The sequence below is a fragment of the Mesoplodon bidens genome (assembly GCF_964165515.1).
Source record: "Mesoplodon bidens genome assembly, chromosome: 2".
Classification (NCBI taxonomy): Eukaryota; Metazoa; Chordata; class Mammalia; order Artiodactyla; family Ziphiidae; genus Mesoplodon; species Mesoplodon bidens.
The window spans coordinates 175,312,987-175,334,254 of record NC_138177.1 but is presented as its reverse complement, the minus strand read 5'-3'; the positions used below and the strand labels follow the sequence as shown (position 1 = coordinate 175,334,254).

The following is a 21,268-nucleotide window of genomic DNA, read 5'->3' as shown; positions in this document are numbered from 1 at the left end:
GGTTCTCCCATGATCCCCATTTTACAGACAAGGAATCCGAAACTCAGAGAGGTTAAGTAATTTCCCCAGGGCCACACAGCTAGTCAGTGCAAATTAAACACTATCCCCACTTGCGGAAAAAGGAGGGGAGAAAACCATTTAGTGTGATGCTAGCTGGAGCAGTAGCCTTGACTGGTTTTCACACCGAGGAAAGCATACTCTCACGGTCACTCGAATATGCACGGATTTTTTCAATTCTTATTCCTACACGCACTTGCACCTTGCTTCATTCCTCGGTTGACTGCAGGCAGCTGCACAAGTGTTCCCCTGGCCTGTGCCCAGGGCACTTTGCAGGACTCTCCACAGCCCCATCTTCTCAAAAGTGCTCTCTGCCGGGGCGTCCCCAGCTTGAGAAGCTTCCATCCATGACGCTCATATTCATGGAGGGGTCCTTTGCAGCGTCCGTGTGAGGGCGGCCTGTGGACTGACTGACCCCTTCCTACAAATTCCACTTCCTGATGACCCCAACCTGCTGGCTATTTAAAAGAAGAGAAAGGAAGAGGGGAAAAAGGGAGAGGTATTGAAGAGCATCTCTCATCAAATATTTTTTTTTTTTTTTTTTTGCGGTATGTGGGCCTCTCACTGCCGTGGCCTCTCCCGTTGCGGAGCACAGGCTCCGGACGCGCAGGCCCAGCGGCCATGGCTCACGGGCCCAGCCGCTCCGCGGCATGTGGGATCCTCCCAGACCGGGGCACGAACCCGCGTCCCCTGCATCGGCAGGCGGACTCTCAACCACTGCGCCACCAGGGAGGCCCTCATCAAATATTTTGAAGCCCAGTTTTTCTAAAAAATTCGTGGCCGTCTTGCTTCCGGCATATTCTTGTTTCCAATTGATTTTGGGGTCCCTGGTGAGGGCGCTGTGTTTCCTCCTTGGATGGAGTTTCCACGGAGGACTGCCCTGATATCATACAGATTAAGTATGATGAGAACTGTTTTTCTCCCGACAAAGAGTTCCCAAATGAAAGCATTTATTTCAGGTTTTGTGGTGACCCTAACCAATAGAGGAGGGTGTGTCAGCATTTTATTGCGGGAGGGGGGTGAGGTGCGGGGCGGTTAGGAATCCAGATGTGTTTGCAGATGTCACAGTGGTTAGAGCACGTGCCCTGAGGTCAGGCTGACTCCAGCGCCGTCCCAGCCCTGCTCTTGACCGGCTTTTATACTGAACGTGCACAAATCATCTACCTCTCACAGCCTCGGTCTCCACTCCTGTAACAATAGTTCCTACCACCTTGAGTGACTGTGGTATTAAGTGGGCAAAGTGCGTAAATTGCTTAGTCCAGCGTCTGGCACCTAATAAGCATGTGATAACCCTCAGCTTTAGAGTCAAGCAAACCAGCATGGAGCAGCCAAGATGCCTCCTTTGTAAGTGTCCTTTTGGACAGGGAAACCTCCCAAGACCTGCCCCCGCTACCAGATAAATACATTTGCAGATAAATTACCCATAGAATAACATACAAGATGGAAAAATATGAAGAAAAACTCTTGTTTGACAAAGTGCTTTGGCAGCCAGGTTGTGCCCAGGACCATCCTTTTTTTTTTTTTTTTTGCGGTCGCGGGCCTCTCACTGTTGTGGCCTCTCCCGTTGCAGAGCACAGGCTCCGGACGTGCAGCCTCAGCGGCCATGGCTCACAGGCCCAGCCGCTCCACGGCATGTGGGATCTTCCCGGACCGGGGCACAAACCAGTGTCCCCTGCATCGGCAGGTGGACTCTCAACCACTGCCCCACCAGGGAAGCCCCCAGGATGATACTTTGTAGATTATAGCTCTCTCATCAAAGTATTACCTAGGGCTGCCATATTGCACAACTCCAGGGTCACCATTCACAACGTAGTCCATGTGGATGGCGCCCACTGAAACTGTGCAGGACATAACCCGCAGGGCCATCTGCAATGCCCTGAAGCAACCGTTGATTAATCCCATAGAGTCTTGGCACCAGGCGTGGGAAATTGAAGTCCCAGAGTCAGGTGTGGTGCCGTGTTGTGGGTTTTGTTGGTTGTTGCCTTTACTCGTGCTTCCTGAGCTCTGGGAAAGGAGGTGTGGAAACAAGCTATGCTAGTCACAGTGGTGCCGTTCTTACAAGGCAGCTGAGTAAGGAAACCCACGTCACCCGTATGTATCAATCATGTCTTTCTCTGTTCTGAAATACGGCAAAACGGATGGAAATGGCCAGAATGAAAAAGGAAGCCAGGTGCCACAAATGACGTGCCGAGTTGTTCCATGAGGGGGTTGACAGCTCCTTGGCGGCAGCCCCCATCCGCATGACTGCCTGTGTCTGGCCTTCCCTGTAGCCTGCTCTGCCCTGTTCCCAGTCCAGCCAGACTCTCCCACGTGGCTCCTGGATACTGTCTTCTGTCCCTGCAATGTCATGACGTCTTGTCTTGCGAGAAGAACGCCCTTGTCGGCCAATATTCCTTGCTGCTTTAATGGGGAAGCTCTGCAGAACCCAATCGAGAAAGCAAGGGCTTTGGAGTTGGATGGACCCAAGTTGAAATGCCAGCTGCAACTGACTTTACCTTTCTGAGCTTCAATTTCCAATTTCTGCCAAGGAGCTACTCATTAATCCCAGGTCCCCTTTCCCCCTTCAGTTGTTTTTATAGAGGTCCCTGGGACCACCCCTATCATGGCATAAACTGAGGCTCAGAGAGTTTCAGTGACTTCCCCAAGGTTAGGCATCAGTCATATAGATCCAGAGACAGGATTAAAAGCCGGCTCTCCTGAGTCCCTTGGAGCCTTTTCCTAATAGCATGAAGCATCGTGGGGCCGTGAGAGCCCAGGCAGGTCCTTCACTGCCCAGCGTTTAAGGAAGGTCTTGCAATTCCCAGTCCAACCTGCAATTTCACACGCTGACAGGGGATGATTCATTATGTGGGTAAAAACGAAAGCCACTGATAATAGAAGAAAATGCATTTTCAGTTATCTGGCTTCCTTGCTTGTTTGGCTCCACTCACTTTTTTTTTGGCTGCACCAATGCAGGATCTTAGTTCCTCAACCGGGGATCAAACCTGCACCCCCTGCATTGGAAGCGTGCAGTCTTAACCACTGGACTGCCATGGAAGTCCCTGGTCCACTAACATTTTTTTCTTTAATTATTTTATTTATTTTATTTATTTATTTTTGGCTGCGTTGGGTCTTCGTTGATGCGCGTGGGCTTTCTCTAGTTGCGGCGAGCGGGGGCTACCCTTCGTTGCAGTGTGCGGGTTTCTCATTGCGGTGGCTTCTCTTGTTGCGGAGCATGGGCTCTAGGTGTGTGGGCTTCAGTAGTTGTGGCACGCACGCTCAGTAGTTGTGGCTCGCAGGCTCTAGAGCACAGGCTCAGTAGTTGTGGCCCATGGGCTTAGTTGCTCCGCAGCATGTGGGATCTTCCTGGACCAGGGCTCAAATCCCTGTCCCCTGCATTGGCAGGCGGATTCTTAACCACTATGCCCCCAGGGAAGTCCACCCACTAACTCTTTACCAGGGATATTGCTGCGGTTCCTGGACAAATTCAGTTGCCCCCTTTCTTCTTCTTTTTTGACGATGGTGATCACACCTGATGGCTAATGTTTTATGCTCATTTATTATGGGCCAGGAAGTGTTCACAGCATTTCACGTGCACTATCTCACACACTTCTCACAGACTAAGAAATGGCTGTTAGTATCCCTGTGTCTTACAGACAAGGCACAGAAATGACACACTCGTCAGGGTCCCAGAGAAGGAGCAGAGCCGGGAGCCGGACCAGAGTCTGTGTGACGCCGGATCCCAAGGTCTTAACCCAAGGTCGGCACTTTATGGCCCAGGGCCAAGTGCGGGCCATCGCCTGTTTTTGTAAAGTTTCCTGGGAACACAGCCATCCCATTCATTTCAGTATTGCCTGTGTTGTCGGCTACAATGGCAGAGTAAGCTGGGCAGATCACATGGCCCACAGGGCTGGAAATGTTTACTGTCTGGCTCTACAGAAAACGTTTACCAGCCTCTGCTTGTAACACTATGCAGTACTGCCTCTTTCATTTGACTTGGTTTCTAAAAGAAGAACTTAAAATAGAGGGGGGAGCTGGGGAGAAAGAACTCACTCAGATTGAGCCTTACTGTTTGCCAGGAAATGTGCTGGTTAATTGCTTAAGTTTACTGAGGAATAAGAAGAAACAGACAAGCTGGAAAAATAAATTTTGAACAGTCTTTTCAATACCTCTTTAAAAAAGAGCTGGAAATATGTGGTTCTAAATATACATACACATATATATGCATTTGCAAATATAGTAATAATATAATTACATTGACATGGATCTGATAAATATACTAGACACTAACATATTATATATACAACAGATGCATATTACAAATTTTGCCTGTTTCTTCAACTGGAAAGTTTTCTTTTAAAACTGTGGACTGTTGGGAATTCCCTGGTGGTCCAGTGGTTAGGACTCAGTGCTCTCACTGCTGAGGGCCTGGGTTCAGTTCCTGGTCAGGTAACTAAGATCCCACAAGTGCACGGCGAGGCCAAAAAACGAAATAAATGAAACTATGGAATGTCTTCCCTGAGTCACTTTTGAAGCAGAAATTTGGGGTTTGTAGTCTGAAGCCTGCTGTAGCTAGAGAACTATTTATCTATCAAAGTTTCTCTAAGCAGCGTTTTACTACTTGTCTTATGATTGGTTCCTTGGTCTTAAATCATTCTTCTCTGGAGATGCTGCTTTACTTTTATAAGTTGAAAGGTAAATTTGGTGCATGATGACAGTCTGGTGGGTTTTATTTGAGCATGTCATAACCTTTAAAACAACTTTCACTCTGAGTACATAGTGATGCTTATGCTAAAGTCTCAAAAAGCATACTGTCCAGGAAATTTGATCGTTTGCAAGTGTCAGAAAACCAACTAAAACTAGCCTAGGCAAAAAAAAAAAAAAAAGCTCATGGAACTGAAAAGGCCAAAAGCTGCAGCTTAGGCCCAGCTGGATCCAGGCGCCCAAATCATGGTCAGGAATCTGACTCTTTCTTCCCTGTTAGCTTCCCAATCTCAGACAGACTCTTGCCTCACCTGTAGGAAAGTAGCCACCAGCAGCCCCAGCACCCTACAAAGTAGCAGTTCCAGGGAAAGAGCCAGCATCTTCATTGACAGTGGCTTGGATCACGGGGCTTCCCCTGAACCAATCACTGAGGCCAGGGGCCAGGAATGCTCTGATTGGCCAGGCCTGGGTTATGGTCTCACCCCTGGGGTGGAAGGGTCAGAATTCTATGGACTCAGGATTGTCAGGGAAAGGGTGTCTTCCCTGCAAAAAAATTAAGGTGCCCATCCAGAAGATGGAAGAAATGGATGCGGGGGAGGCAAAAACAAAGAAGATGTCCATGACATTAGGAAGCATTCCTATTGCCTAAGTGGAGCCTTCCGAACGGGATTTGCCACTAGGGATCTGGGGGGAGGGAAATGACGAATAATCCACTTTTCCATTGGAAAAGTCCCAGGCCAGTCTCCAAGGAAGCAGAGTTGCTCATTTCTCTCCTGTGGTGAACAGGTGTGATGAGAAGCTCAGAGTCGGGGCCTTAGTTGTCCATCCCCAAGAAAGGTGGCGTTTCCACGTTCCTGGGACCTCTGAATAGGGCCCGTTGTTGAGGAGGATGTGGCTTTACTGTACCGGGGGTTGAGGAGCCGGCAACTGAGTGAATGACCAGAGAGCATGGTGCCCTTCAGAACAAAACCTCTTTCTTGTCAAGCTTTGTCATCTCCTACCTGACCTTGTAGGATTTCCTCTACCCTGTGCTCTTACAGGTCCTGTGGGGATTTACTGATGTGATGAGAAATCCTGAGGCTGGGTGTTTTATATTAAAGGCGATTTCCCGAGACCAGTGAAGTGGAGGGCACGGGGCAGCAGGCAGCCTCAGGCTCGGCCTCCACAGCAAAAACTCACACACAAGGACCCCTGAGGCTGTGTTGTCACCAGATGTTGACAGGCGATGCAGATGACATCGGGGGAGGTGGAGACGGGAGCGCGGGCTGAACCCTTAGCATCCTGCTGAGAAAGAACCCAGACCCGGCCAGGAACCAGGCCACGTCCTGCTTCCTCTGGCAGACCACACCCTTTGTTACCAAACCAGAACCACGTTGCTCCTTCTCTTGACTTAGTTGATGATCATTCATTCATTCATTCATTCATTCATTCCGTCTCTCTATCTGGCAAGACCGAATTGAAGCAGGCCAAGTCTACGGGTAGCAAAAGCTATTTGCAAAAATCCAGCTGTTTTCTCATTAGATTCTATTTCCCATTTTATGGACTGACCAGGAAGCTGATTAGAACTTGAAAGGAAAGGAAAAACCATAAGACTGAAGATTTACAAGAAAATGGGAAAATTAGATGGGCCAGATCTCCTTTAACACAGCTGGGAAAACCCTAAACGAATGGCTTTTCTGAACAGCTCAAAGGGACTTAATTCTTTTAAGTTCCAAAACCTAAAAATAATGTATAACTTGGCGGTTCTGTGTTCTAAATGTATAACCCTGATTTCTCACACTGAAACCCCGTACATGATTTACCCTTTTCTTGGGGACATAGAATTATTACCCGTCTCTGAGTTACGGTGACATCCCGGGACTTGTTGAGATAAAGGCCATTTGTCCTGGCACCATGTAGCCCCCTCTCCTGGCTTCTGAGTTCTACCGGCCATGTTTTCCAGTCTCCATTCTGTCTTTCCAGGTCCATGGCTCCTCCATGCTGCGGTCAGTGTGCCTGCTCGCCACCATCACCCCTACCCCCCAGGCCCTTCCATACTGTGGGAATTAAGCTCCACATCTATGTATGTTAAATTCTTCTGTAAGGAAGCCAGTCTCTTCTCCCTCCTTTATGTATTTACTCACTAATGTATCTATGTCAGTATGGACCCATGTATACTGATTTTACACTTTGAGTTATAATCCAATACTCATTAACTATTTCTTCGCTCAAATTCTTCCAGTCTTGGCCACTGGGAGCTCTTTCAGGTTGGTTGCTGTGTCCTTGAGCATCTCCCCACCTTTTCATTTTGGGCACTTCCTTACTCTCTGCTGTTACAAGATGCGCCGGGCTTAGCATGTATTTTCCCCATCCCAGCCCTAGAATCAAAGTGCTTTTCATTTACACTCCATTTGCCAACCGTTCAGCTCAGTCAGCGAACACCTACCATGAATAGTAGGCAGTCTGCTGGGTGCCAGCACAGCCAGCGATTGGCTGGTAAATATTTAATGACCAGCTCTCTGGGAAAAGTAAAGTACACGGATGCATAGCATAAGGTTTACTGATATAAAGAATGTGTAGGGCTTCCCTGGTGGCGCAGTGCTTGGGGGTCCGCCTGCCGATGCGGGGGACACGGGTTCATGACCCGGTCTGGGGAGATCCCACATGCCGCGGAGCGGCTGGTCCCGTGAGCCATGGCCGCTGAGCCTGCGCGTCCGGAGCCTGTGCTCCGCAACGGGAGAGGCCGCAGCAGTGAGAGGCCCGCGTACCGCCAAAAAAAAAAAAAAAAAGAATGTGTAGCACAGTCTTTCCATGTAACAAGAAATACAGTACTCTTTCTTGTAAATTCTATATAGCCAGCTGAGTCTCACAGAATGCCTTCATTGACTTTAGCCGAACTCTTGTATCCATAGCCAATTTCTCATTGCAGTTGACGAATGAGAGAGTTCCCAACCTGAGCACTCGTGGGTATTTTTGGATATTTTGGATTTATGAATAATACAAGTGAAAAAAGAAAGACGTTAGAACTTCACATGTTCATCAGTGACATGAGTGACTTTGTTGCTGCATCAGATAATAATTTTCAAATACTCGAAGAACGTTTCCTCAATTTTTTTCTATTCATAACATAATGGCTAAGACACAACATGCTTTTGTATAATCTGCATTGTTAACATTTTCTCCATTACCATCTTAAGTCTAGGCAATCAACAAAACAAACAAACAAACAAAATCAAACTCTACATGAACCACCATTATTAAACCTATTTATAAAATTTTTAAAAATCAAGCCCTGATTTATAGCATTTCCTGATTTCTATGGTGTAATACGCACTCCACGGTCAATTTCAAGCTCCCAGTGACACATCCCTGAATACAGAGATGGAAAGAGAGGTGTGGTAACACATTACTGTGTAGCATTTCATACAGACACATATAGTAGAGTGAAAAAACCTCAAGAGCATAGGTAATAATAAAATAGAGTAAAATAATTAGGAAGGGGTGAGTTTTAAGTTTGTATCACCTTTGTTTCTGATATAATTTAATGGTAAATTTATGTAAGTTAATTCTTATTAATGGCTGTGTTTATCACCCAGTTGGCAAAATTCCTGGACATTTAACAATCGGTTCTGGTGGGCGGGTACCAGCTGGCCCCAGGACTCCTCTGGTACAGCAGTGAACATACCACAGGTCTTCCCAGATGGAGGCTGGGGTCCTCTGAGCTGCTTCCAGGGCGTGGCATGTACCAGATGAATAACACTTCCATAAGACAGTTGTCAGTGTTCCTAGAAAATCCCATTTCTAAGTAGCCCATGCGATGTCTTGTGGTTTTTCACACCATCTAATGTTCATTTCCTTTTATTAACTCGGAAAATATCCTATCATTTACTAACCAATCATCTAAGATCCGTTTGTGAGTATGGAAAGCAGGTAATAAATCATGACTTCGAGTAACCTAGAAGTCCTAAGAGCACAGGTATTGGAGTCAAATAGTGTCACCACTTCCTGGCTGTGAGACCTTGGGCAAGTCATTTAACCTCTCTGAGCTTCAGTTTCTTAATCCACACAATGAGGTGTAAAAGGCCTCCTGTAAGATTATTCTGGAGATCAGATGAGACGACAGGCATTAAGTGCCCAGCACAGTCTGTGGCACATCTGTGGCTTCTCTACACAGTGGCTCATAGCCGTTGTATTGTCCACAATTACTTATAAATGGCAGAGCACATAACAAGCTCTCCAAGGGCAAGGTCAAAGTTTCCACCTTCTCTGCAGGCTCCAGGGCTTCCTGGCAGAATTCATGTGTACTGTAGCCACTCGATGTGCAAACTACTTCGAATTTTTTTTAGGGTCTCCCATTCAACTTATACTCTTTACAGGGTTAGAAGCAGATATTGGAGAAATAACACAAAGAACAAGTAGATAATTTGAAAGAAAATGGATAGTGACTTCTTGAGTAAATCATTGACCCATGTTTTTTAAAGCTAATATAAATTCAGCCGTGGATGTGGTCATGGTTAATCCAGGTGGTTGACAACCTGCTATTTTAAAGGTAGTATGAAAAGAAATCAGGAGTATCACATATGCTATCTCAAAAACAAAACAAAAAACCCAGCCATGGCAACATACCATATGGTCAGAGAACAGACACAAAGAAAGAGAAAAGGCATTAGTATGTATTTTTAAACTAAAGTTTCTAAAAACAGACTTGGGGACTTCCCCGGTGACACAGTGGATAAGAACCCACCTGCCAATGCAGGGGACTCAGGTTCAAGCCCTGGTCCGGGAAGATCCCACATGTTGCAGAGTAACAGCCCGTGCACCACAACTACTAAGCCTGCGCTCAAGAGCCCATGAGCCACAACTACTGAGCCCATGTGCCCCAGCTACTGCAGCTCATGTGCCTAGAGCCCACACTCTGAAACAAGAGAAGCCACCGCAAGGAGAAGCCCATGCACCACAACGAGGAGTAGCCCCTGCTCGCCGCAACTAAAGAAAGCCTGCACGTAACAACAAAAACCCAACACCACCAAAAATAAATAAAATTAAATCTAAAATAAAAAAATAATAAAAACAGACTTGTTGATAACTGACATTGACCCCATGCTTCCTGTACAGCCCAGAGCTGGCTTTTAAATGTGAGTCTTTTTCTTATGTTTGCTTTGCTCCCTGCCTGTTTCATTGTAGTTACCATCAGCAATTTCTGAGAAAACCTTGACCTTCCCTGTGATAGAGCAAGCCGGCAAACTAGAGAAAACCCACTTTAACCATCCAACTAAAGCTACCCTCAACCAACACGCTTCAGAGAAAAAAAAAACACTTTAAAAAACACTCGAAGAGGGCCTCCCTGGTGGCGCAGTGGTTGAGAGTCCGCCTGCCGATGCAGGGGATACGGGTTCGTGCCCCGGTCCGGGAGGATCCCATATGCCGCGGAGCGGCTGGGCCCGTGAGCCATGGCCGCTGGGCCTGCGCATCCGGAGCCTGTGCTCCGCAACGGGAGAGGCCACAACAGTGAGAGGCCCGCATACCGCAAAAAGAAAAAAAAAAAAAAAACACTCGAAGAGCTTGGAGTCTGCTGCATTTACACATCTTTGGCTCCTTCCCCATAGGGGCCCTATCATTCGGGCTCTGTGTGCTGCAAGCGACAGAAACCAGCTCTAGCCAGCCTCAGGGATGGAGCACTTCAGGGTAGCACCCCAGCCAAGGCTCAAAACCAGCTTCCTTATTTTCCCCACCATGTTCAAAGCAGCATAGTTACAATAGCCAAGAGGTAGAAACAATCCAAATGCCCGTGACGCTTAATGGATAAACAAAATACACTCTAAACTGTATGATGGAATATTGTTTAGCCTTAAAAATGAAGGAAATTCTGACATGTTACAACATGGATGAACCTTGAGGACATTATGCTAAGTGAAATACGTCAGTCACAAAAAGACAGGTACCATGTGATTTCACTTATTTGAGGTACTTGGTACTTAGAGTAGTCCAATTCATAGAGACAGAATGTTGGTCACCACGGGCTGGGTGGCGGAGGGAATGGGGAGTTGTTGTCTAATGGTTAATAGAGTTTACGTTTTGCAAGACGAAAATGTTCTGGACATCCATCTCACAGAAATGTGAAAATACTTACCACCACTGAACTATTTACTTTAAAATGGCTAAGATGATAAATTTTATGTTGCAGGTTATTTACCACAATTTGAAATATAAATAAACAGCTTCCCTCTCTCCATGTCTGGGCTCCACTCCCTCATGCTGGCTGCATTGTGAAGTCCCACCAGGTCACTCCAGATCCTGGTGTCCAGCCAAGTCTTCTTGGGTCTCCTTGGCTCTGATTGGATCACTTGCCCCACCACTGAACCAATCAGTATGTCCAGAGAGTGTGACTGGTTGATTGCTTAGCCACACCCACAGCAATAGGCCGACAGATTAGGAGGGAGATACCTGGAATTTCCAGAAGAGCCAGGTGGGTTGCGGCCTGTCCACTATGGCAGTGGATCACTTGAGGCATGAGATATGAGCACTCCCTTTAGCACCCTGGCAGTTAGTGGGCAGTGAGGCACATCTACCTGAGCATCCCAGCACAAAAGGGAATTCCTCCACACTACCCGTGGTCTCTCGATTTGTTTTCTATCAGGCGGGGGTAAAACATATTCAAATTTCCCCCTTCCCACCTTCAGCCCTTTCATTCGATAAATCTTTATTAAATCGATGAGGAAAGGTTGTAGGAATGATTGAGGCAAGACAGCCCCAGAGGAGAGGACGGGAAGGGATAGGATGGATGGAGAAGTGAGTGCAAGGCAGAAGCAGGACACCTCAGCTTCTGAAAGGAGAGAAAGGAAGAAAGCTTAGGTGGAGACCGAGGTGCCCACAGTGGAGAGAAATTCGAATCTTCACATAAGGTAACAGACTTCTGGAACACTGCCAAGTCCGTTTCTGAAACAGGTTTCAACGGGGCCAGTGTCATCATAAATGCTGGGCTAGGTGTCGCCAGGCAATTGGAGTTTGATTTTCCCGAACAGTGTTCTCCCTGACTCCAAAAAAGTCTTCAGGGGAATTCACCGGATTCTTGACTTGGCTGGGAAAGACTGTAGCTAAAAGACTGGTTTGGGAACCTGAGTGAGTGGAGAACCTTCCTCTTGAATACAATCCAGCTGGAGCTATAGGAAGTTCTGTCTGCCAGTGCTCCTATTTCGGAAGCATTCTGTCCTGTTTCTCATTATGTGTCTGCAGTCTGCAGAAAGAGAAACGTGACCGCCACAGGCGGCAAACCTTTGAACTTAGCTTCTTACTTGAAAACTGTTTTTTTCTGCCAAGAGACTGGGGTTGGGGCAGAGAAGGGAGCGAGAGACAGAGAGGGAAAGAACTTTCCAGAACCCCAGTCCCACCACCCTCTCCACCACCACCTGAGCTTGGTGAAGTCCTTAACCTCTCCAAGCCTCATTTGTAAGCTAGGAATAAGGAGAGCTCCTCCCCTTCAGGGCTATCGCGAGAAATCGGTGAGTAATTACAGTAAATGGTAGCATTCACGATGTCACGGTTTAACCACTAGGCTCGGGGAGGGACGGCCACAACAGCATTAACCAACACAAAGCCAGGTGTCAGCACCTCTCAGCATTTGCTTCTCCCGGTGTAGATGAATTTTGATGTGCTCTCTAATGAAAGTAGCTACAGACATCTTCCGCTGGATCAGATGAAAAAAGGTTCCCTTGATAGATATTTATGGAGCGTCTGCCAAGAATCAGATGTGGCAGATGTTGAGGATCACAGGTTAATGAGCCAGTTGGGGTGCGAGCCAGTTGGGGTGCCTGCCACCCCAGAGCTCTCGGCTTCGGGGAACAGGTGGAATGGGAGTGCCAGGGAGACACACAGTGTGGATGTGTGTGTCCTGGAGAGCTGGGCTTGAATCTCGGAGATGTGTTCATTCATTCTTTCAACCAGTATTTAAGGACCTACTGTGTATGTGCCAAGGGTTTATTCTAGGAGCTGAGGATACGGTGCTGAGCAAGGTAGACAAAAAGCTGTCAGCCTCTCAGAGCTCAGAGGTGGCATTGTACCAGCTCAGACGCTCACTGCCAAATCTGTGATGCTGGGAAAGTCACTAGGTCTTGCTCAGCCTCGGGCTCATCACAGAGCATCAGGGGTATTAAATGAGGTAATGCATGTGAATCTCTTGACTGGGTGCCTGGCACGAAGGCTGCACCCAATAAATGGTGGTGCGATAGTGTGCAAGGTGACCCATGGTGGGGACCGCCATCCCCAAATTTGGGGAGAGTCTGGGAGGGCTTCCTGGGAGAAGTGACTTATACGCCGAAATCTAGGGCAGCAATTATGTCGCCGGGACAGAAAGGTGAAGACCACCCCAGCTGCTCGTAACCTCCCCTGACCCTCTTGTCTTCCCCTGCAGGTCTCCTTCCCATGGGTGAGGGGCCCAGCACCTTGGCCAAGGCCACAGCCACCTTGGGCCACCCAGCAACTGAACCAGTCACCCTCACCACCACAGACCCCCTTCTACCCGGGCATCTGGACAGCGCCAGTGCAGAGGAGCTGGTCGCAGGGGTCCCCCGAGGCCCCCATGGTCCCACCAGCTTCCCACAGGCGGCCCGTGAGTGCCAGCGAGAAGATGTTCTGCTTCGTGGTGGACAGAGCCGCCCACAGCGTTCCCATCATCAGGCAAGGTACTCATGGGCGCTTCCTTGGCGGCTTAGGGGAGGGGCTTTTGCTAGGAGAATGGGTCTCAGTTTCTGCTTTCCCCTTTTTTTTTTTTTTTTCTTTTTGCGGTATGCGGGCCTCTCACTGTTGTGGCCTCTCCCGTTGCGGAGCACAGGCTCCGGATGCGCAGGCCCAGCGGCCATGGCTCACGGGCCCAGCCGCTCCGCGGCATATGGGATCCTCCCAGACCGGGGCACGAACCCGTATCCCCTGCATCGGCAGGCGGACTCTCAACCACTGCGCCACCAGGGAGGCCCTCCCCTTTTTTAAAAAAAAAATTTATTGAGGTGCAGTTGATTTACAGTGTTGTGTTAGTTTCAGGTATGCAGCACACTGAATCTGTTCAACATATACATGTATCCACTCTTTTTGAGATTCTTTTCCCATATAGACCTTTACAGAGTATTGAGGAGAGTTCCCTGTGCTATCCTGTAGGTCCTTCTTAGTTATCTCCTTTATGTATAGTATTGTGTATGTCAATCCCTCTCTTCCAATTTATCCCTCCCCCCTCTTATTCCCGGTAACCATAAGTTTATTTTCTACATCTGTAACTCTATCTCTGTTTTGTAGATAAGTTCATTTGTACCTTTTTTTAGATTCCACATATAAGCAATATGGTATGATATTTGTCTTTCTCTGGCTTTTGCTTATGTTCTCTGGTTCTGAAGTAGAACATAATCAATTGTGAAAAAATTGGGATAAGCAGAAAGTTAGTAAACAGTAAAAGATAAGCTGTCACCCTTATCACCAGAATTCTCCCTGTTGACTTTTTGGTACAAACTCCTCCAAGACTGTGCTCTGCCCATCTGCACACGTCAGTACCTCTGTGGTGAGTGTGTGTGTGTGTGTGTGTGTGTATGTTTGTACATATATATGAATATATATGAATGTGTATCAGAATCTAAATTTATATACTTCAACTCAGATGTACAGACATATTGGTAACTGAAATCCCTCTTGCCTTAGGAGGTTTTTAAATATTTTATTACCATTTTACCGGTAAGAGGAGACTGAGGCTTATGGAGAAAATTACTTCTCTGGAGGTTATGTATTCAATCTAATGTAATCTAATCTAACGCTTTTCAGTCAAATTTAAGGCTGGTTATCTCAGTGACTGTCACTCACAGCCTGGTCACTTTGGGGACACAGAGGCATCAGGGTTTCCTTCTCCCCCCCTCCCCCCAAGAAGGCCTCATGGCATTTGGGGAGGAGAATTCCTGTCTGTCACCATCCTCTCGGCCTTGCCAGCCTTACTGGCAGAGTAGCTGGGTCGACTTAGTCCCTGGCATGATTCCCAGGTTTCTTCTGTGGCCACTGGTGTGAAGGTCCCATTCTCTGTTTTCTGCGTCCCAGCCCCAGACCCCTCTGAGTTCCCAGGTCTCTCGATGCCTCCACACCCTTCCCTGGTCTCACTCAGGACCACTCACCTAGTCACTTCCCTCAGCCATTCAAATAATAGTTATTATTCTGAAATATACGGACTAAGGAGCAAATGAAAGGTATCTCTGCAGTTTACATCATCATCATCATCATCTAAGGAACGCTCATGTACCTACCACCCAAGTTAAGAAATTACTCAGCCATTTCCCCCCAGCATTTTAATGTGAAAACTTTCAAACATACAGCAAAGCAAAAAGAATTTTACAGAGACAGCTCTCCTCCTAATTCTACCGCTAACACTTTGCTGTACTCTTTATTACATTTCTGTCTACCCATCCTTCTTGTCCTGCATTAATCCATCTTATTTTTTGGATGCATTTCAAAATAAATAGCACACATCTGTAGTCCTCCCCCTAAATGTTTTAGCACATATACCATTAACTAGAATTCAACATTTATGTCTCCTTCATGTAAAATGAACACACAGTGTGTATTAGTTATCATGATTGCATAATGAATTCTCCCCAAACGTAGCAGCCTAAAGCAAAAATCAAACATGTGTTATCATCTATACGGTTTCTGTGGGTCAGGAATTTGGCAGCAGCTTAGCAGGACGGCTGTGGCTCAGGGTCCCTCGTAAGGCTGCAGTCATCTGAAGGCTTGACCTGGGCCGGAGGATCCACTTCCAAGATGGCTGCTCACATGTCTGTCAGCAGGAGGCCCCGACACCTCACCACATGGGCCTCCCCAGAGAGTGGCTCGAGCGTTCTCAGGACACGGCAGCTGCTCCTCCTGAGCAAGTGATCCTGGAGGACAAGATGGAAATGGCAACATCTCTTGTGACTAAGCCGCAGAAGTCATGCTCTGTCATTGTTGCAATATCCTGATGGTTACCCAGGGCGTCACCCTCCAGTGTGGGAGAAGACTACACATGGGCCTGAAGGCCAGGAGGTGGGGATTATCAGCAGTCATCTTGGAGGCCGGCTACCACAGCCTGCCCTCGGGTCCTCAATGATTCACACTCCTCCTCCTCTCTCCCGAGGCCCCCCAAAATCTCACCCCAGTAACAGCATCGGCTCAAATTCCAGAATCTCGTCTAAATCAAGTCCAGGTACAGATGGGGCTCATGGGTGTGGTACCTTACGTTCAGCTCATCAAGTACTACTTCCAGAAATCTGAAGACCTCTGAACAAAGGGTCTGTCCCTCACACACCCAGCACATATTGGTGGGACAGACATAGCATAACTGCTACATACACTCCTCTTGTTCCAAAAGAAGAAAAACAGGGAACACACAGGAGTCCCTGGCCCAAAGCAGTTCTGAAGTCCAGCTGGGAAAATATCGGCAGTTCCTTCACTGGGCTTCAGTCCAACTCTTGCCCAGAAATGACTTTCCAGGGCTCTTGGCTCTGCCCCAGGTCCCTGAGTTCCGCCTTCTGAGTCGTCCTCCCTTTCCTATGAAAGGTGTCCCATGGATGTGGCTGCATAGTTCTATAGCCTGCTTCCTGCCTGTAGAAGCTTGGGGGTCCAGACGCTTCTTTGACTTTTGTGGGTCTCTGTCAGTCTGAGTTGGCAGTGCTTCTTATTGGGGTTCATCCTATCAGGCAAAACCCACGCCCACAGGCTTTTTTGTCACAAGCCCTTCCACCATGGGCTTCTGCAAAGACTGACAAAGGACAGAAGCTTCTTAGAAGCCCAGTTCTTTGACCGCAGGGTTCTCTTGGACACTGCCCTGGATCTGTATTCTTAACAAAGGATTTTACAACCACACCCTCAGCTTCTTCTCTGGACTGTGTTTTCTTGAGAGTGCCCTTGATTTGATCTTTGCCCAGAACCTGTTTCTTATATTTCATTTGCCACGTGGAGAGGCAGGGAATTTTCAAGTCCAGAACATTGCCCTGATGTAACAGCCCTTCCTTTAACTGTCTCTCCTGCTCACATTTCACTATAAGTAGCAAGATGTAACCAGGCAGCACCTTCCAAGACTCTGTCTGGGACTCTCTTTAGCTTGACCACTCAGCCTCATCACAAACATTTTCTACCTTCCTCATGACCACAGGCAACGTGTTAGGAAACCTTCTGCCACCACCTAACAAGGATCCCTTAACCCCAGTAACATTTTCCTCACTTTCCTGGAACCCTTCCCTCACTGCCTCCTCAAAGGCCATCGGGCTTCTACTAAGACTATTCAGGCTTTCTCAAAGACTCTTGGCCAAAGTCCTCCAGCTTCTGGCCACTGTTCCATTCCAAACCACTCCACATTGTAGGGTTTTTGTTAAAGTTTCCACCACTCCTGGTGCCCAAACCTGTATTTGCTACTTATTGTTGCATAACACATTACTGCAGGATGTAATGGCCTAAAACAACAGTGAACATTTATTCTCTCCTAGTTTCTCTGAGTCAGGAAGTTGGGAATGGCTTAGCTGGGGGATTCTTGCTCAGGATTGTCCATGAGGTGGCAGTAATCATGGTGGCTGGGCTGTGGTCCTCTGGGTGCTTGTCTGGGGCTGGAGGACCCACCTGTAGGATGGGTCACTCCCATGGCTTTTGGTAAGAGGCCTCAGTTCTTCACTAAGTGCACCTCTCCATACGTTGCTTGAGTATCCTCAAGCTGCCAGCTCCTCCAGACAAGTGGTCCTAGAGAGTGAGGCAGAAGCTGCAATGTCTTTTATGATCTAACCTCAGGAATCAAACTGTGTCATTTCTGCAATATCCTTGGTTACATAGAGAAGCTTTGTTATGGACTGAATTGCATTCCCCCAAAATGCATATGCTGAGGCCTCAATCCCAATATCGCAGAATGTGACCATATTTGGAGATAGTGTATTGAAATAGATGAGTAAGTTAAAATGAGATGATTGGGTGGGCCCTAATCCAAGGGCTGGTGTCCTTGTAAGAAGAGAGAGAGAGACGCCAGGGATGCACGTGCACAGAGAAAAGGGCATGTGAGGACACAGCAGGAAGGTGGCCGTCTGCAAGCCAAGGAGAGAGGCCTAACCCTGCCCACACCTTGATCTTGGACTTCCAGCCTCCAGAACTGTGAGAAAATGAATTTCTTTTGTTAAGAACTCCTGTGGTGTTTTGTTATGGCAGCCCCAGCTAACTAATATAAAGTCCATCCAGTATTGGAGAGGATGATGCAAGGGTCTGAATACCAGGAGACAAGAATCAGTGGGGCCATCTTGGAGACTGGCTACCACACCATGATAGGTGTAGATCTTGAGTGTGCTCATTGAGTTTTGACGGTCGTGTACACCTATGTAACCCAAACTCCTATCAAGATATAGAACATTACCATCACCCCAGAAAGTTCCCTCATGCCCCTCCCCAGTCAATTCCCAGCCCCAGGCCCCAGAGGCACCCACTCTTCTGAACTCTTTTCCCGCCATGGATTAGATATTCCTGTTCTAGAATCTCAAGTACATGTAGTACATCTCAAGTACATCAAGTACCATGTAGTACATGTTCCTTTGTGGAAGGCTTTTTTCACTCAGCATAGTATTTCTGAGATTCATTCATTTTGTTGTATGCATCATGTTCTGTCTTATGAACATATATACAGGGTTTTTGGGTTTTTTTTTTTAATGCGTCCTTTGGACACATGGCACATGGGCTGTTTCTTTTCTTTTTTTCACTCCGCCATTTAATTTTTTCCACTGTAATCACTGGTTTCTCCAGTGCCATGTTGAACTTGGGGCTTCCCTAAAGGACTTGCATTCCCCTGGAGAAATGAAGGATGAGTCGTATGGCTTAGAGTCCCTCACATCTACCTGGGCTCTATCTCCTCAGCCTCTCAGCCAGGTCTCATGTTTCCAAACGTTTGCCCTCGTTCCCCTGACACTCTCCCCATCCTCAGAAAAGGACTTTCATCTTCCCGTGTCATGGGGAGTTCCTTTCTGTCTGGGCCTCTCTACTCCACGCTTTAGAGAAAACTCTGTGCTCCAGTCCTCCATGCTGTCTCTTGACAGAAAACACCTCTTTTTAAGGGTTCCGAGAAAGCCCTTTCCTCTCTTAGCAAAGCTGGGCTCTTCCAATTAAATTGGTTTACTGTTAGACTGTCACCTTGCTTTAGACTTGAAAAATTCTATTTGAAAACCCAAAGCCAAGGATTTATTTACTGCAGATCAGGTCAGGGTTTCTCAATCTTGGCACAGTGACATGTGGGTCGCATAACTCCTTGTTGTAGGATCTGTCCTGTCCACTGTAGAATGTTTAGCAGCATCCCTGACTCCTACCCCCCAGAGATACCAGTAGCAACACCACCACCACCACCACCCCTAACTGTGGTACTCAAAAATGTCTCCAGACATTGTCAAAAATCAAAACATCATTTTGCCTGGGGGAAAAATCACCCTGTTCTAGTTAATACTTATCCTTCCTTTACCACAAGGCAATAAAACATCAGCTCCAAGGCCAAATCTTAATGGCAAGAGCTCATGGGAGGTGGGGAAGAATTACTGAGAAAAGAAAATATGTGGAGTGACTTGTTAAAATAGCAACTTGATTCATATACATATATATATATATTTTTCCCAATAATGGGATCATATGAACCTAACATAGGTAACCTTCTTTTTTTTTCTTTTTTTGGCTGTGCCGCTCAGCTTGCAGGATCTTTGTTCCCCAGCCAGGGATGGAACCTGTGCCCCCTGCAGTGGAAGCACAGAATCCTAACCACTGAACTGCCAAGGAATTCCCTACCTGATTTTTAAAATTCAATAATATGTCATAAACATCTTCCCACTTCAATACATTGACTGCAGAGTGGTTAAAAGCATAGGTTCTGAATCCAACAAACTTAGATTCATCCCTTGACTCTACCACTTACCAGCTGTGTGTCCTTGAGCAGGTGACTTGACGTCTCTGTGCCTCATATTTCTCACGTATAAAATGGAGATGGGAATAATAATGCCTATCTCACTGGGTTGTTATGAAGACGAAATCGTATCCTGCCTGTAAGTGCTGAGCACAGCGCCTGGTGCATAGCGAACATTCAGTAAATATTAAATTATTTAAAATTTTAATATTTAAAATTTAAATTTTAATAATTTAAAATTTAAATATTAAAATTTTAAATATTAAAATTTAAAAATTTAGTTATTACCTATCCATGATTGTTATTTAACTTTTATTTACAACTTACAATGTCTGATAGATACAGTTAAGGTGCACACATACTGCCCCTGCTGCAGACTGGTGATTATTGGAGCGCACCAGGACAGCTGGGGGTTGTTAAAATATTAAAGTAACTCCCCTGCCATTTGGCCAACAGTTCATGCACGAAAATTCTTAAAGTGCCTGCATCCCCATATCCGCTGTCCCACCGCCCCAGCCCTCCCGACCCTCCCTGGGGCTTCTCCCCACTGGGACCTCCAAAGGATCCAGCAGCTAGAGTTAATCCAGTTTCTTCATACATGGCCCTTAGGTTCTTTCTGATAAATAACAGTAGCCAGTAAAGAAGTTTGGGGTGGGTGAGGGGTAACTGCTCCAGCACCTCCCTTCCTGGGTGTAAGGAAAGCGAGTCTCAGAGCAAATTCTAGCCCCACAAAGACTTTCAGTAAACACACCTTCCCCAGTAAAGGGACCCCATCGATCAGCCTGTTCTGTAAGTTTGATGAAGTCCCCCCTCCGGCAATCATGTTGCAGGGAAGCGTCCCTCAAGACAGCCACGACAGGGTCGCAGAGGCAGCCGGAGTCACCCCTAGAGATTGCATTAGACGCCAGAGCTCTAAGCTGAGGCTGGACAGGGGCCCAGTTAGGGTCAGACCGCGAGGCCCTCCCTGGGGACACAGGCCAGGCAGTACCATCCTCCAGTGGGAGCCGATTTCTTGAGGAATCTGAAAACAGATCAAATCTTCCTCCTGAAAATTCAGTTTCCAAATTGAGATGCGCAATCAGTGTAAAATAAACCCCAGATTTCAAAGGCTTCATGCCTCGAAGAAAAAGAATATAAAATATCTCCATATTTTTTGTCGATTACGTGTTGAAATGATGTTTTTTTAATGTATTGGGTTAAATAAAATTGATCATTAAAAAATTCCTCTCTTCTTTTTACCTTTTTAACGTGACTACTAGAAAATTGAAAATTGCATTCTGTAGCTCCCCTTATTTCTCTCTCAGGCACTGCTGCTGTAGTCAGTTAGGACTTAGCTGCTCAGGATCCAAGAGAGTCAGATGGGGGCAGTGAGCTTCAAATAAAAGTTTTCTAATCATGGACCTAGTTGGGGAGGTGGAGGGAGAGAAAATGGGCAGCTGCTGAAGTTCCAGGCCCTTGTGTTCCTCGCGCCCCAGGAAACACTGTGGCCAGGGCTGCTCATTCAACACGCAAGGCTGTGCATTCTCTGGGCACCACAGGCCATCAGCTATGTCCACTAGAGGTTCTGGGGTCCACAAAGAGGTTTGAGACCTGGCTGGGGGGCAGGAATCTTTGACTCTAAAATGCATAAATAAAAAATGC

General features: G+C 47.0%; 1 protein-coding gene across 1 annotated transcript in view; it reads left to right on the top strand.

Annotated features, from left to right (window-relative positions):
* The window catches only part of FHAD1 (forkhead associated phosphopeptide binding domain 1), a 133,082-nt gene that overhangs the window by 22,300 nt on the left and 89,514 nt on the right, over positions 1-21,268 (top strand). Inside the window, 1 exon segment of the mRNA XM_081255905.1 lies at positions 13,127-13,397. Coding sequence (XP_081112031.1) covers positions 13,127-13,397 — 271 coding nt within the window.